The 17,751-nt window shown below is 31.2% G+C and overlaps 2 protein-coding genes across 5 annotated transcripts; one reads left to right on the forward strand and one right to left on the reverse strand.

Moving 5' to 3' along the window:
* Nucleotides 1–4,356: 4,356 nt before the first annotated feature.
* On the forward strand, nt 4,357–10,774 carry LOC107957077 (mitogen-activated protein kinase 15). 4 transcript variants are annotated; one of them, XM_016892502.2, is made up of 11 exons: nt 4,357–4,971; nt 5,073–5,243; nt 6,108–6,516; nt 6,656–6,783; nt 6,897–6,956; nt 7,592–7,741; nt 7,838–7,993; nt 8,075–8,286; nt 8,956–9,057; nt 9,299–9,459; nt 10,147–10,774. In XM_016892502.2, the coding sequence occupies exons 2-11, from the start codon at nt 5,220–5,222 to the stop codon at nt 10,410–10,412; spliced, it is 1,668 nt and encodes a 555-aa protein (XP_016747991.1). In that variant the 5' UTR covers nt 4,357–4,971; nt 5,073–5,219; the 3' UTR covers nt 10,413–10,774. The 4 variants fall into 4 exon arrangements, with proteins under 4 accessions (XP_016747991.1, XP_016747992.1, XP_040944662.1 ...); XM_016892503.2 differs by having other exon boundaries at nt 4,366–4,976; XM_041088728.1 differs by having other exon boundaries at nt 4,366–4,976; nt 10,150–10,774.
* Nucleotides 10,775–11,130: 356 nt separating this feature from the next.
* Nucleotides 11,131–16,206, reverse strand: LOC107957079 (BTB/POZ and MATH domain-containing protein 2). The gene is made up of 4 exons (XM_016892506.2): nt 14,997–16,206; nt 13,979–14,327; nt 12,006–12,282; nt 11,131–11,437 (listed from the first exon to the last, which is right to left on the reverse strand). The coding sequence occupies exons 1-4, from the start codon at nt 15,413–15,415 to the stop codon at nt 11,256–11,258; spliced, it is 1,227 nt and encodes a 408-aa protein (XP_016747995.2). The 5' UTR covers nt 15,416–16,206; the 3' UTR covers nt 11,131–11,255.
* Between the last annotated feature and the right edge of the window lie 1,545 nt (nt 16,207–17,751).

Below are 17,751 nucleotides of genomic sequence, written 5' to 3' on the forward strand. Positions count from 1 at the left end.
ATTTCTTTGAATGTCTATAATTGAATCAAAATCGAGTATAATTGCACCAAATCAACGTTCATATATCAAATTACAAGTTGGACCAAATTTCATGTATAAATTTGATATTTACCTCTAATTTAAATGCCTATTTACTTTTAAAATTAATAAAACTTACTCTGTAAAACAATACTATTTTCATTGTTATTTAACTAATTTGTTGTCCAGTTTACTCGTAACACTAACTCAATTAAATATTTAACGTATAATATAAATTCGGACAAAATTATTTTCTTATTTAAGTATTGTTGAAAAGTAATGTATTTTTTTAATATTTAGGGCCTAGAGGCACCCTCTCAGTGCTTGAAATTCATAGTCTATACGAATATACAGTGCACATGCCAATTTCCCCTAAAGTAACTCTATATGTTACATGTTATGAGTTGAAACTACCATACTCTCTTCTTGTTTAGCACTTACAAAATTTGCCCTATTGATTATTCCTAGTGATATCAATTTGAATTGTGGTTTTAAATATTTGCATATTTCATATTTATTTTGTAAAGATTCAAATAATATTAGAATTCGTATATTGTAAATTTGAATAATATTCGACTTTGTATATTAAAATTATTATTTGTTGCAGATTCAGAATGAATAAATATCTCTAAAAATTCATCACTCGAATTCATTTTTTTTATTTGGATAATGTACTTGAATTTGGGTATTCAATAGACCGAGAAATAATTGATTTTAAATTTTAGCATATTCAAATTCAGATTTTTGTTGATTTGCATATTCGACAAATGATTAAAAATATGAATTTAAAAATTTTACGGATTCAACAAATAATAATAATTAATTTTGATAATAATACTAAAATATTTTATGAATAATAAACAAATTAAAATTTTTTAAGTTAATTTACGAATAATTCAAAATTTTAACACAATGATGGTAGGGGAAAAATTATACCAGCTTTAATAATATTATTTAAATTTAACTAAAGAATTAGGTAAAAGTTAATAATTTTTAATGTCCTTTAACTTTTAAAATAATATGTAAGCCAAGCGGAGTTGGAACTTTAATAAAGGAATGAAAAAGAGTTGGATTTTTCTTTCTCATATTGAATATTTGTAGGTCCAATTAGAACAATTTTATTAATTTTTAAATAGTAAATAATAAATATAAAATATGGCCTATTGAGCCGGCTTAGACTCGGTTCAATTCGGCTTTCCATAAAGGTTTTTATTTTTTTAGTCATAATTCAATTGAATTTATAAACAAATTTTTTCTAATGAGACCAAAATACAGTTTAACAAAATTTAAAATTAATTTTATTATTCCAAAAATAATAAAATATAAAAAGATTATCTTCATTTAGAAAAACGATGGTTAAAGCACTTATCGAATATTTATTTAATATGGAAAAAAATATAAAAATAAAATTACTTGGACCTGAATAGATGGAGTACACAACTTTTAGACAGGTGTAATATAAAGAAAATAAGATGAAATTATTGGGACCGACCAATAAATAAAATAAAATAAAATAAAAAGAAATGTTAGGGGTAGGAGAGGCATTGAGCTGTAACAGTGGTAGGCATTATATGCATAATCATATCGTTGAATTGCGTTCGGAAAAAAACACACCACGTGCTACTTCGGGACTTAGCCTCCCATTTCCATTTTAAAACACCACAATGACAGTTAATCCAATTAATTATCCTATTATTATAGTATTTGGATTTTTAGAATTATTTTGGATCTACATAGCAATAAAATATATAATTATATGAGGTTAAATTAGTTAAATAGGTCAATTTTCTTGAAATTAATAGATTAATTTTAAAGAAGCGTAAAAGTGTACCCACTTGGATGCACTTTCACACATACTCTCTAAAAACGACATATTTATCCAATTAACTTTTTTAACATATTAAACTAATTTAATCGTTATAAGAATATAAAACATAATACCAATATAATACATATATTTAAAAAATTATGTAATAGAATTAATAATATTTAAAATATTATATTTAAGTTTTACTTTGGTTTAGTCAATTAAGTTTTAGTTCGACTGACATCGATATTTTTGCTAATATAGGAGGATGTGAGTTCGAGTACACTAAAGCGCATTATACTTTTATTTATAAGTTGTATAGGAGGGGCTATGAGTAATTTTAGCCATTGTATAAAAAAAGAATCAGATATATTCAGAACCTAAACAAAAAAATTACTTTAATATAATATAATTGTATTGATATATAAAGGCGGATACAGAGGGGCTGGCAGGGGCCTTGGCCCCCCTAAAATAAAAATTATTGATTTAGGCCATTGAATTTTTTTTAAAAATTTTAAATTATTAAAGGTAAAATTATACTTTAACCTCCTTAAAATTATAAAAATTCGATTTAATCCTTTAAAAATTATAAAGATATAGACTATAAAAAATTAAAATTTTATTCAGCCCCTAAAAATTTATTCTGACTTCGCAACTGTTGATATATTTATTGTAATGATTTGATTAAAAAATTCAAAAACTATATACCAATACTTAATTATTATTAAATATAATGTTTTATTCAATGGTGAATATTAAATAACTTGATTATTTTACATATTAGATTAATTATTAAAATATTTAAAATATCTGTTACAAAATACTAGAACTTTGAGAATTATTTAATATGACTGATGAGTACAATATTATACTATTTATTATTGAATATTATTTAATTAATATTTCATAAATATAAAATATTTTATAGCAATATTCATGATTTAAAAAAATTAAAATATTTATACTCTTAAAAAGGTATTATTTTTGTATTCAATATCTTAACTTTTAGGTCATAAAAAAGTTTTTTATTTTCATTGTATTAAAATTTTATTATATTAAAAATAATGGACTAATCCAATTAAAATATAAAAAAATATTAATATTATAATATTTACAATTGAAATATTTTGAAGGATTTTAAATAGTATCTATACTATTATTAAATATTTAATTAATTCCGTGTCATGAGTTAATTAAATATTAATTTAATTAAAAATATTAAAAATATTTTTTAAATAAAAATTTTTATTATGAGGGTTTTTATGTTTTGAATAATTAATAAATAATTATCGGAGCAAACCGATTATTTGGCTATAAAATAAAGTGATTTAATTCTTATACATTTCTTAAAAAAATATTATAAATATATTGTATTTTAAAACATATTATTGAAGCCGACTGAGTCTTTAATTCAATTGGCATGGACATTATTTCCAATGCAGAAGGATGTGGATTCAAGTTCCTTAAGCGTATTATCTTCCTATTTGTGGTTAGGTTATGCTCAAAAAGACCTGAAAAATATTTTTTAAAACTTTCAAGATAATTATCAATTTTAATTATTATATTTTTTAAAATTGAATATATAAATATTAATTATTCCATTTTTTTTAAAATTATTAACTTATGTATAAAAAAATTAAAATGACTAACTTAATTTTCATTAAAGACTTGATAAATAAATTAACCTTAATATTTTAATAACAATAGAAGTGGATAAAGCTAAATCCAAATCTATAGAATGATATTAGGAATGTCATCAAACTAGGATTAAAGATCTAATCATTGTGAATTTATTTTTCATTTATCATTCAGTTTTTTCTCAAATAAAATAATTAAAAATGTAATTTTTTATGAAAAAAATAAAATTTTCACATAATAGAACTCTTAATAAATAATTTAAGTTTTAAAAAATATAAATAAAAAATGAAATTTTATACTTTCATTAAAAATTAAAAATGATCAAATGTTGTTTATTAGTATTTAAAAAATTAAATTAAATTAATAATAATTTAAATATGTTTTTGAAATTAAAAACTTCATCTACCATTATAATTTTTAAAAGAAATTAATTAATTGAATGAAATAAATGAGCTATCCAATAGATAAACATTTACTTAAATAAATCAAATATAAGATTATGCTCAATTAAATGTAAATTAAATTTATCGATTAAATTTTAGTTTAATTAGCATGTTTATTATTGTTTATAATGGAGGATGTAGATTCGAGTATGTTGAAACGTATTATCCTCTTATTTATAAATTATGGAGACATTATAAATAAATAAATAAATAAATAATATTTGTACATTTTAATTTAATGGTAAAAATATTTATATTATAACATAAGAATTTGAGTTTAATCCCTAATAAGCTGGCAGAAAAAAATTATGAGCAGGTTTAAGGTAAAAAAATTATGAACAAAAGTAAATTGAAAATATTATCAAAGATGAGTGGCAAAAATGTCATTTAAGTATAAGAATGATTATGTTATCCTTTTAAATCCCACTTTAAATTGCTTTAATTATGTTATTTCAATTTATATAATTCCAGTTGGGCCCTTCACTTTCTTATACACATCAAAGAAAAAAAAGAAAGAAAAATCCTTCAACTTGAAGCACAGCACTCTTTGATTTCCACTTCGTCTTTGATCTGTCCCTTTTAATTTTTTTCTCTCTTTCATTTTGAGGTCTAAAAACATTGCCTCAAATCCAACCCCCCCTTTTTTTTTCCACTCCCAAAAAACAAAATAAGAAAAAAAAATCCAATCTTTATCTATCTTCTATAAGATTTATAATTTAATTATTTTTTCCTTGTTTTTATAGTGTTTTAATTATTTTTTCCTTGTTTTTATAGTGTTTTTATAGTGTTAATCGCCTGGTATAGATTCTTCTCCAAGTGACTCTCATTTTCTAGCTCAATTTGTTTTTTAGGCTCATCTGCCACAAAACCAACATCTTTTGGCCATATAGTGTTTCTTGCCTTTGAAAAAAAAAAAACAATCAAAGATTTTTTTTTTCATTTTTTTCTTCTATGTTATTAGTTAAAGTTGTTAACTTTAGCCTCAAAATCTTGAAGTAGCTGAATATTGAGTGTTGTTTGAACTTGGAACTTTTGCTCTCAAGCTATTTCTTTGGGGGATTTTTGGTAAGGTTGTTTTGATTGTTGATCTTGATGCTTTTTTGGTTAATTTTTTTCCCTTTTTTGAACTGTTCTGAAATCTGGGTATTTTTTTTGGTTTTTTCTAGGAATTTGGTCTTGGCATTACTTGACCTTTAATATTTTGTGATCTTTTGATTTGGGTTTTAACTGCAAAGTGAACTTGGTTTCTCCTATTACTTTGGGGGCTTCCTGTTTGATGCCAATTGTTTAGTTTCCAAAGTTTTGATGCTAAGATGCAGCCTGATCAGAGAAGAAAGGTAACCTTTTTTCTTTTTTCTTTTTACAGTTTCTATATTTAACTTCTATGTAAGATCTAAAGAAGTGAGATTTGATGTTCTTTTCTCTTTTTGAATAATATGTATTAATGGGAGCATACTATTTTGGGCTTGCTTGAATTATTAGTCAATGAATCTGTCTTTTATGATCCTTGTAATTTCTGTAGTTTAAGTTGTATTAAAGGGTTGACTTGATTGCAAATACAGCTCTGTATTTGGATGAGATTCAAGGAACAGCTTGCCATGTTCCATCTTCTATGTCACAGCTCTTGTACACTGATCGTTGCTTTGCCTCTTTGTTTCATTTTGGATGTTATAGATAGCGTAGGATTACTGTTATTGTTTCTCATGTTGTAGCTGCCCTTATGGTGGTTGGCTACTTGGTTTAATGGCGTGGAGGTTGACTAACACTAGTGATGGGTTATGATTTCCTTTTGTTTTTTTATTTATTTGCTTCTGATTTTTCTCAATCCTTGAAGTGTTGTTGTAGAAACTAAATTTCTTGCATGGGAATAATTTGTTTATCCTTGAAATAATACAAGTCCTTGTTGTGATTGTTTCAGTTGTCTTCTATTGCATGTATTTTTTACTCACTTGTGATAAAGTTTATGTACTTTATTACAAGGGATCTTTTACCATACGGCCTTAAAATTGATTGCCAAATGTCTAGATATGTGGAATATGACTCTAAATTGAGTTAGCAATAATGTTTATCTGTTTTAGTCCCGCTGTGTTGGCATAGGACTGTATTGATCCTTTGTCTTTTTATGTAAAACATTCTATTTATATGATGTAAACCTTGAATGTAACATTGATAATACTATATGCTTTGCCTTCACCATGCAGTCAGCTGCGGATGTAGATTTTTTCACTGAATATGGTGAGGGAAGCAGGTATAGAATAGAGGAAGTAATTGGAAAAGGAAGCTATGGTGTTGTTTGTTCAGCGTATGACACGCATACTGGAGAAAAGGTTGCAATTAAGAAAATCAATGATATATTTGAACATGTATCTGACGCCACCCGAATCCTCAGAGAGATTAAACTTCTCAGGCTCCTACGTCATCCAGACATTGTTGAGATCAAGCACATATTGTTGCCTCCTTCAAGAAGGGAATTTAAAGATATATATGTGGTATTTGAACTTATGGAATCTGATTTACACCAGGTTATCAAAGCAAATGATGATTTGACCCCAGAACACTACCAATTTTTTCTTTATCAGCTTCTTCGGGGCCTGAAATACATTCACACAGGTTATTCTTTTAAACTGTTGATTTGATCTTCTTGTTTCGAATGTAGAAAGCATTTTGAAGATGCATATATATTGAAGCAATTTCAAGTTCCTTTTGGTTGCTTCTGGTATCCATTTTTTAAATGTTTTTGTTCTTGCAGCTAATGTTTTTCATCGGGATCTAAAGCCCAAAAATATCTTAGCCAATGCTGATTGCAAACTGAAGATCTGTGATTTTGGACTTGCAAGAGTAGCTTTTAATGACACCCCCACTGCAATATTCTGGACGGTTGGTTCTTTTCACATGATGCTGCATTCAGGAAGTAGTTATACATACAAATTGCAGCAGTAGAAGCTTGTTTCTTGGTTTTGAATTAAATATTTTCCCTGCTTTCTGTTCAGGACTATGTTGCAACAAGATGGTACAGGGCTCCGGAATTGTGTGGATCCTTTTTCTCCAAGGTGCTAACATAATTGGTGTATTTTATTTTATTGAAAGTAGCTTGCTCTTTTCTCCCTTCTCTTGTTGATTGACGTGAGGGATTGTTTTCATCTTCTAAATGGTTGCTAACTTTCCTATCCCCCACTTCCCAAAATGGTCTCCAAAATGAGGGAAAAGAGATCCTGTTTTGCATAGTGCTCATGCATGGATTTAAGGTTTAATACCTTTTTTAGATGAGCGTTTCTCAAGTTAGTACCTCATGCAGTTGCCAGGAAAGCACATTATAGATAAATCCAAGATGCACATATTTCATTATGTTCTGTTGATCTTACCAAAGGCAACTTAAACCAAAGACACATATGAAGTCTTTCCAGTGAATACGTTAAGCGTGTTATGTATGTTTCTCATGGAAGCACAATTTGGCAGTCTAACCACTTACTTTAGCTGAAGCCATGGTTTTAATGCTATTATGCTTTGTCCAACATGCTATAGTTGGTCTTCGTAGATGCTCTGGCATAGGGATTCTTTATTTTCTTTTTTCTTTCTTCAAGAACTTTTCTAGCATTTATTACCCTTAAATGGTGTTTTTTGCTCTTCAAATTTGTCTGTGAACCTTTATGTTTATATTCACTTTTTTTTCCTCTTCTGCTTTCAGTATACCCCAGCAATAGATATATGGAGCATTGGGTGCATCTTTGCTGAACTTCTAACAGGGAAACCTCTGTTTCCTGGAAAAAATGTTGTCCATCAATTGGATCTGATGACTGATCTTTTGGGAACACCATCTGCTGAAGCCATTGCTAGGGTATATTAGCATCCATCTACATTTATTTACATTGTTTTTTTTTTTTAAGCCAAAGCCATTCAGTTCTTTGCTAAGATATGGATATTATCTGATCAGGTACGTAATGAGAAAGCTCGGAGATACTTGAGCAGCATGCGAAAGAAAAAGCCAATTCCTCTCTCCCACAAGTTCCCTAATGCAGATCCTCTTGCTGTTCGTTTGTTAGAAAGGATGCTTGCTTTTGAACCCAAGGATCGACCTAGTGCTGAAGAGGTATATGTTTGTTGCAGTATGTCTACTTTTTTAGAATGTATGGTCTGCTTCTAACATGGATATTTTGTTCCTTGCTGGCAGGCCCTAGCTGATCCATATTTCAAGGGCTTGGCCAAAGTTGAAAGGGAGCCTTCCTCACAACCAGTTACCAAGATGGAATTTGAGTTTGAGAGACGTAGGATTACAAAGGAAGATGTTAGGGAGCTCATATACCGTGAAATTCTTGAGTACCATCCTAAAATGTTGAAAGAGTATTTGGAAGGATCAGAGCCAACTGGCTTCATGTATCCAAGGTATTGTTCTAAACTAACTATTATTTTGTTATCTTTGACTATGTTTGTCATCATCATATCAAACAATTCTTTGTTTTGGGATCTATCCTTGATATTTTTTCCAACCAGCCTTCATTTATTTGTTCTACTATGAATGCGGTCTTTCCGTGTTCTCTAGTGTTAAAGAGATTTCTGTTGCATGGTTCTGTGTAAGAGAGAAGTTTAGCCATTACATGCGTGAAATTATGAAAGAAAAGTGGTTTGACTAGTTGGGAAGAAGCTATATGTTTATGCCATTCCAGTTTGGAATCAATGGACTTTTGCCTTGACATTAGGTGCTCATCTATGTTAGTTTGATGAACTTTCCTTCAAATAGAACATAGCCATTATATGCATGAAAAGAATCCAAAACCTCCATTGATGTAAGCTGATTCCACTTGTTCGGATGAAGCTGTCAGTATGCCATCCTTACTCTGGAATCAATAGGTTCCTCTGAAATACCTACTTTTACAAATATTCCTGTATATTTAGGCTGTTCTTGGAAGTTGAAATCAGATTTTAACTAAGCTCTGCTATTTTGTTTTGCTGCTATGTTGTTTTAATGTGTCTTGTTCTGAAGATTTGTTGTTTTACAATTCTGAATCTCCTAATTGAATAGGCTGTAACTTGTATGTGTGTTTCTGAATGCAGTGCAGTTGACCATTTCAAGAAGCAGTTTGCTTTCCTTGAGGAGCACTATGGAAATGGTACGACTGCAGCTCCACTTGAGAGACAACATGCATCTTTGCCAAGGTACTGTTTTCAATTAATTTGCTTGCTGGTGGGCAATGTCCTGTGTTGCATTCCAGTTGCTACAATTCTACATTTTTACCAATGTAATTCTATTAAATGAACACCCATCAAAACCAATCTATACAAAACTTTTTAGTCCCTTAACCTTTGTAATCTTCATAGGAAGCAAGATAAACATTTTCACCATTATCCACCTTGTATATTTTTATACTGACCAGTTCCCTGTTGAAAATGTGTGCAGGCCATGTGTCTTATATTCAGATAATTCAGTACAAAACTCAACAGATGTGACAGATAACTTATCTAAATGTTCCATCAAGGAAACTGAGAAACCCCAAACAGAGAGAAGCTTTCCAATCCCTATGTCAAGGCTTCCCCCTCAAGTTCCTCAAAGCATCCAAGGTATGAATGTTTTTCTCAATCAGTATAGATTGGTCTTATCGCTCCCCAAATTTATTCACTTTTTTTCTCTTGGTTTATATCTCTTCCTCGATATCTATTACTATGCATGCATCTCACTGATATCGGTAAATGGTTATAATAACTGTCTTGCTTCTGATTTTAGAAGCCATATTATCTTTATTTCATCTGAATCTCTGGATGGAAATAGCCCCTACATAAACTTTTTGCAGTAACTTAGCAAAGTAATATGAAGGAATTATTTGATTTAAGTTTGTACTTGTGGTTATATTCGAGATGATAATGTGTTCAGAATTTGATATTCATGGGGGATTTTCTTTTTGAATGGCAAGTTTGAGATGGTGTATGACTTCGAGGTCCATAAACTGGGGTTATCAACATGCTATATGTAGCTGAAATTTTCTTTTCTCCAGTTTCATCGGTGTTCAATAAAATGCATAAACCGATAACCAGGTTGACATTGTGACAAAAACACGATCGTTACAATGTAGACATGTTGCACATTTTAAGGCATACTTTTGTTTGTTATGCAAGTTTCAGTAGCATGGATTAAATTTACTAGATGGAGAGAAAGCAAATATCCTACTATTTTATTTAAACTGGTCATCTCTTTACTGTTCCATCTTCTAAACACCGCCAACTCATACTAACTTATTATAATGAATACAGCAGGTGCTGCCAGACCTGGGAAAGTAGTTGGATCAGTATTGCGATACAACAATTGTGGGGCAGTAGCTGCAGGTGAGGCTCTTGAACAGCGAAGGATGGCTCGGAATCCTTCAGTTCCAACTCAGTATACTGCCACAAATTGCTCATATCCACGGAGAAATCCCGTCTGTAAAGATGATGAAGAAAATGAATTGCAGCCAAAACCCCAGTACATGGCTAGGAAAGTTGCTGCTGCCCAAGGTGGATCAAGAAGTCAGTGGTATTGACCTAATATCAACTACAAATGGCCAACAAAAAATGCCGGTGAGGATTTAGTCCCAAATTGCTCTTCCTACTGCTGGTTGAGGAAAAGCTCAGACAAGTTACAAGTGAAGCTATGCATTGTAATTTATAGCACTAATTTCAAAGAGATGAAACTGTGCCTACCTATCCTTCATAAGATATGTGAAAGTTAGAGACTTGAGGAAAAGGCAAAAGTGAACTCTTTTAACTTATGAAGTTGGTTCTCTACTTTATTTATTCTTTATTAACACCCTTATCCCTCCGACGTGGCTTTCAGTTTTTTATATGATGTTCTGGTTGTATTATTATCTAATATTTGGTCCTCAAAGGAAACATATTATGCTTCTCTGTTTGTTACAGTCATTATTACACCATTACTGGTACTTCGGAAGCAATCCCAGTAACCTGCTTTGATTTGTTAAGGAAAAAGAGATGCTTATCACTTGAATTTTGTTACATTTCTTAGTTTTGCACTTCCACCAAAGCAACAATTTTTGCGTTGTTATATTTACATAATGTACTCATTAAAAACATGACTTTGCAATGAAATTGAAAATATTCATAAGGGAAATATCTAAACAAATGTTCAGCTCATTTAGGTAGTGTGGTTTGTTCGATCTTTTGCATTCTGAGATAATCTTCACAACGAGGTCAATAGGCTGAACTCAGGAATTGGGTATAGTATGAGAAACAAATGAGCCATTTGACTTTTAAACTCTCGTATATTCACCAAAGTTAGTACAAGCCAAAAATGTCTACTGCTACATTGCTCTCTTTTATTAGTCTTTCTTACTAATCAAAGTATGAGTTACATGTTATTCCCTAAATCACTGAAGCCTTGGTTTGACACGCCGACCGTTAACATCAGAACCATCCAACGATCCTTCTTTCCGATATCCACAAGAAATAACAGAATGCTCCCCGATTTTTGCAACATATTGCAGCAGTTCAGTAAGAACACCCGGGCAGCTTTCCTTCAAATACTCAAATCCATCTGTTTGCATCACAGCTGAAACCAATGCAACAATTTTGTCATTTCTCACAATGTCCTAGGTATACAAAATTAATTAAAAAGTACTTTTTTTTAGGTAAAAATATCATCCATGATATGTAACAATAAATTAAAAATACATTTTTCCAAATTGAAAAAATGAGAGAATTAGAGAGATGCAAGTTAATGAGAGAATTAGAGAGATGCAAGTTAAGGGTGCATATTTGTGCGATCATGTATTTCTTTTAGAATTTTAATTTAGTTTCTCATTTTTCAACACTACTAAGCTAAGCATGAAAACAAAATTGTTTTTTCTCTCAATTTTCTTTCCTACCAGGCAGACTGACGGGAAAAAAATCTTTCTATTTTTCTCACCCTAGCAAGAAAAGCATAAGATTCTTGGTAGAAACATAGAAAGATGGAAAATATTAAGGGTATAATAGTGCAATGATCAAGCAATGAAGTAGGGACATGATTACCATTGGATTAAAAAGAATCCATCTATACCCCATACTCATATTTCCTACCAAGAAAAGCCTAATAGGTGCAGGCAGCAGTGAAGCAATGTGGATCCAACAGTCCTTACCTTTTAAATTCTCTGGCAATGCAATGAATTTTAAGCATACACCTTTCAAATGCAAACGGTTGTGCTGTTCTGCCAAGGCTAATGTAGTTGCAACTGTGTTTATTGTAACACCCTCACAAAGTTTAGCCTCACAAAGCAATCTCATCCTCTCAAGCGCATAACGGTCAGCAGCGGCAAGCAGATGCTGAGCTACAAGCGTAGAAGCCCATTTAGAAGTTGAACCCATGAGCTCTTCCATGTCTGGTAAGGCATCCCAGTAAATGAAATGGAGCAACGCCTGCAAACATTCAAACACAGTAATAAGAAGATGCATACTATATAACACTTACCAAGTCACCTTGGGAATCCTCACAAAAGGCTCCGCAAGTTTTTATTATGCCTAGGAAAATTTTAAAGATCAGAGAATGCTATGTTAATGTTTAGTCAGAAAGAAAAGACAAGAGTTGAACATTGGTTCATTATAAGGTGAGACCAAAGCAGGGCCAATAATCTCATGACATGGATCTGCTTCCATATTCCAACTCCATGTGCACCAAGTAGAAGGAAGCCATGTTGTCATCTGTATCAAGCTTCCATATTCCAACTCCATATGTTTCATTGCATTTTATCCACTATCATGCACATTAAGCAACATTTAGAAATTAAAAGATTAATGTGAGGAAATATCTAACACTTAGGACAATCAATGCCCGATGTTACAAGTAAACAGCAGGATTCACTCATCCAAAAGCAGGATCCTCAATGCATCTAGCAGAAGCACTGCTGCAGACAGCTGAGAAATTTCATCAAAACACTTTAGAGTATATGATCATGAAATCCATGTCAGCTTAAATTATACTTGATAGTATTCCACTAGTTCAATAGGTTGTGCAAAAAGAAGAGGCAATTAGAAAGGAAGCAAAAGAGGACAGTAAACCTTAACCGAGGTTAGGAAGAATTATGTACAGGAGCACCGCCATAGGAGAGGAATCCCGATGTAGACTCCTGTATAAGTCATCCTGTATGGCACCACAATTACTCAACTAACAAAAAGAACCAACAGACCTACCTCTTCCTATGAACCTTGCTATACCACCCAAAAACATGCTCATTACGAACACACATTATAAGTTCCTAAGAGACACAGAACACCTTGAAGAAAGTTCAGAAACAACCATCATGTTCTGCTCCTAATCGCAATAATTTGTGCTTCTAATTGCAAGACAAGGTAAAAATTTAATAACCTCTGAGATTTATGATATGCCATCAGAAAGACAAATTTCGCACAAGATCACAAACCCTGAACCAGAATCGTACATACAATAAAACCAATTCAATCTAGCAAAATTCACAATAAGACATCTACCTCAGTGAAAACAACCTTCTCTTTCTTGATACCTATTACCCTTAAGCTTGCACAAGAGAAAACGACGATTGTGATGCTTGAGTTCTATGTACTATCTATGGGAACTAAAGAACACACTAGCAATGGCAACGAAAAGTCAGGTAGCATTCTAATGAGCCAAGTTGCATTCCAATGAGCCTTCACCTCACTGTCTACATGTAAAATTTCTAATAACTAGACAGCACTGCAGCAAAAGAGTGCTAAGTAAAGGGAAAAAAAAAAACTTCCAACAATTCTGGTTATTTGTTGCTTCTTAGGTACTGATATTAACCATATTCTTCATTTCATTCAAATCAAATTTGACCTTTATGAAATTCCAAGAGCTAACAAAAGAGCTGGGGAAAGAGAATGGTAGCATAAACATCATCCTAGTTCCAAACACTGAAAATAGAAGGAAAGACAAACGTACAGAAAGAAATTATCACAAAAAACAGAACTAGCTGAAGCTAATGCCAATAAAAATCCTAAGCATCTGTAAAGTTAAAAGCCGATCTAGTTTTCAGCAAGATTACGAACTTGCTCAATAGACCAGAAAAAGGGATGAAAGGAATAATATGAAAATAAGATTAGATCAAGGAAGGATGAGAACCTTGAACACAGGAGCTTCCATATCTTCTACTCTAATGGACTGCGTGTTCTGGTCCTTCAATGGACCAAAAAGTTGTGCCCTGAATACAGGTGAGCGGGCAGCGAGGATCAACTTGTGGGCATCAAATATTTCCCCATCAACTTCAAATTTCACATCAGCTCCCTTCCCACTTTCTAGTAGCTTCCCAAAATGCTGACCAATATCAGAAGGTGGAGCTGTAATAGAATAAATTTTAGGTCCCTCTGTATGGGACTTAACTACACCAACACAACAGCGAATTGAAAGGCAATCATCTTTAAGGTAGTCTGACGTCTCTAGAAGAGTTCTTTTGAAAAAGCGTTTATAACCCCTGCAACAAAGGACATGACAACCATTTAATGATGTTTTAACACAAAATGATAAAGAAGAGGCATGAATCAAAATTACTGAGTTACTACAATAGACCACTATAGCAAGGTAAAAAATGACTGTTTACAGATATTTGATTGGTTCAGCAAAGAGTTCCACAATATTCCAGATTGCAAAAAAAAAAAAAAAAAAAACCCAGAAATAAGACCACTAAAACTTGAATGCACTGATAAGCGTTTGGTTTATTCATACATTACTAGGTCTTCCAACCACAGATTAATAAATTTATTTTGATTTTTTTTTTTAAAAAAAATCGTTCTAGAGTTGAAACAAACCATAATAAGTCAATGTAAAAGTCTAGATCTTCCTATCTAGAACCTACAAGGAAGCCAGCATGCAACTTAACTTCATTTCAACCTAGTTCCCCCTCAATAATTCATTAGGTTTCCCAAGACTATAGGCAGAGAAAACAACTGAAATAGAAATTCCATAACTCGCCTCATAGATGTAACTGCAAGTGCGTAACTTAATCTCAATGAAAACTTTCAACAATAATTATCTAATTCAAATTTTCCAGTCCCAATTCAAATTATCAAGGCAGAAACAAAATATAAGAAAAAGGCAATAAAAGTAGTACTACAACACAAGGAAACATCACAACCAAACTCACCACATGCTCCCACGATACTTAAGTGTATAAGGCCCGCTCTCAAGCATCCTCCCAAAATGGCTATGCACCTTGTGATGATCTTTCCCACTCTGGTCCAAAAGGGTCAACTCAAAGAGCGCTCTTACATCCGTTCCTTCACTTGCCAAAGCAATAAAAAGAGAAACGTAGGTAGCATTATCTTCAGCGCTCTTTCCATCCGGGTAAAAATAAATGGCCCACTCATAGCCCCCCACCATAAACGTATCGGAAGCCATGTATTTACCCACTCCCATGCCTTTGGCAAGGGAATAGCCCTTGATCTTGAACTCATGGGACCCATTCACCGTCTCAGTCCGAGACGTAGATGAGGTTGAAGAAGAAGTAGGGGAAGAAGAAGTAGAGGGTTTAGGAAGTTCTCTGTGAAAGCTAATTGTGCCCATTAACTGCGGAAGCCTGAATTCGGGATCTTGACGATCTGGGTATTATTATTTTTGGTTGAAAACGAATTCGAAACGGGTAATCGCTTAATAATTACAATTCTTTTGGATTAATTGGGAATTAAAACCAGAAAAAGGGTTTTCGGGAAAGGCAACCGAGATTTTTGAAGTACGAGTCTTCTTTTTCCTTTCAGAAATCGAAGAACCGGGTTTTCCTTGTTTTGGTCGGAATTGAAATGGGTAGGAACTGAATCAGGGTTTTATCGATCGAATTCTCGTAAACTCGAATCAGTAATTAAGAACCCTAATTTGATTAAGAAAACTTCGAAATCGGAAGAGAATATCAATAACCAAATACGGAAATAGATTAAATTCCAAATGAAAAGAACTTGAAATTCCAGAAATCCAAAGCGAATTTTCAAACAAGATCGATAAAATTTGCAAATTCAAAAAATGAAAAGGGGGAAATTGAGAGAGATGAATAAGGCTGTTTTTATTTTTTTTTTGTTTGATGAAAGCGTGACGGCAAAGTTGAAAAAAAGTAGAAGAAATAAAAAAAAAGGTAATATATTTGTGAATGGCACACACTTTTAAATAATGGAAGCAAAGCAAGGAACCTTGCTTGAAGTTTCCTTTCTCGAAGAAAATGATAATCAAAAGTTTGGTTTTTGGTTTTAGTGTTAGTTTTCATCTGTTCATTGATTTTGGTTTTTCTTGGGCTAAGGAAAGTAGGCCTTCATCATCTTATCCTCACAATCCAATTCCCTACATTCACGCCGGGTAAGATGATGGGCGGTAGTGTAGTGTGTTGTGTTTTGTTTTGTTTTTTTATCTCACAATATATTATTATTACAGTATTTAATTTTATTATCATCGTTATTTTTACACTAACTACGGGTAAATATGCCGCTCATTCAAACTCACTCTTAATCTACAATTTCCAATTCAATTATATAGGTTAGTCATATACAGCTGAATTTGTTACTTGTGTATTGAGTCTTAACTCGATTGACATGGACATTGTTATCAATGTAGAAGAACATGGGTTGTATTATCCTCCTATTTTAGGTTGGGAGGGGGCTATGGTAGTTCTAAGCATTATTTTTAAAAGAGCAAACATAATCAAAACCTATAATGAGATTATTAAAAAAATACTGATGTGTAGAGTCAAATAATAAATTTTAAATTTATTTGAGTTTATTCAGTAGATTTAATCTTATTTTCTAATAATTTATCGTCATTTAAAAAATTAAAATATTTTAAACTTTGAAAAAACGAATTATTATTTTATTCATCATTAATAGAATAAAAATATCCAACAAATAAATCTAAAATCATTAGAAGCACGTAATTAAATAACTATTTAATTAACCATGACTAATTATGAGAAGTCACACATTCATCTAAAATAAAAACTCGAATCCATACATTTACATAAAATTTTAAATTTCACCATTGAGTCAAAACTTAGATGATAAAAAATATTTGATCCTTATCTCCATTTTTATCTACAAGGTTGGGTTTTAATTTTCGTGATTGGTTTAATGGTTAAAAGATGTTCTTTTGTATAATTCATTTAAATTTAAGTTTTTAAGGAACAAATTATAAGACTTTTATCTGAACAGTTCTTAGATACTACTAATATTCAAATTATATCGTAAAAAATAATCTATCATGCTTTTACAGTTTTAATATTCACACGAGTTAATTTCACACTAATTTATTTTAAATCCAGATGGTTATTATAGTACCAACATCATTACTCACGTTGAGTGATCACAATTAAAAGATACGATAACTAGTTTTAGTATCAATTGATGTAGAACTATGTAAAACTATACCTTAAAGTTAATTATTAAAGTTAGAGAGTCTAAATCCATCCATATAGACCCCACTAAAAAATTTCATGCTTTGTTATATAATATTTAAATCTCACACCTTACAATTGGGTATGTACCTGATTGATTCGAGATTAAGTTGACTTATCAATTTTAGAGGTCTACTCTCGTTTTTAAAATTGTTTAATTTTGTTATTAATTTATGTACCATAAATAATTTTAAATTTTGTTTATGTACTTTAATTTGATTAATTTAATCAAAATGACAATGATTAAATATGTCTTACCAAGTGAGATTTAACAAAAAAGAATAAATTTCAAAACTACATATAAATTTTGATCCGATATGAAACATTATACATTAATTTTTTATATGATTCAATTTTCATAAAATTACTAACATAATTATCAATATAACATCATTTTAAGTTTACATATGGCTTACACAACTAATTATATTTATTTATTATGAAAAAACCGATGTATTTATTTAAATGTACA

Source organism: Gossypium hirsutum, chromosome A02 (assembly GCF_007990345.1).
Source record: "Gossypium hirsutum isolate 1008001.06 chromosome A02, Gossypium_hirsutum_v2.1, whole genome shotgun sequence".
NCBI classification, from domain to species: Eukaryota; Viridiplantae; Streptophyta; class Magnoliopsida; order Malvales; family Malvaceae; genus Gossypium; species Gossypium hirsutum.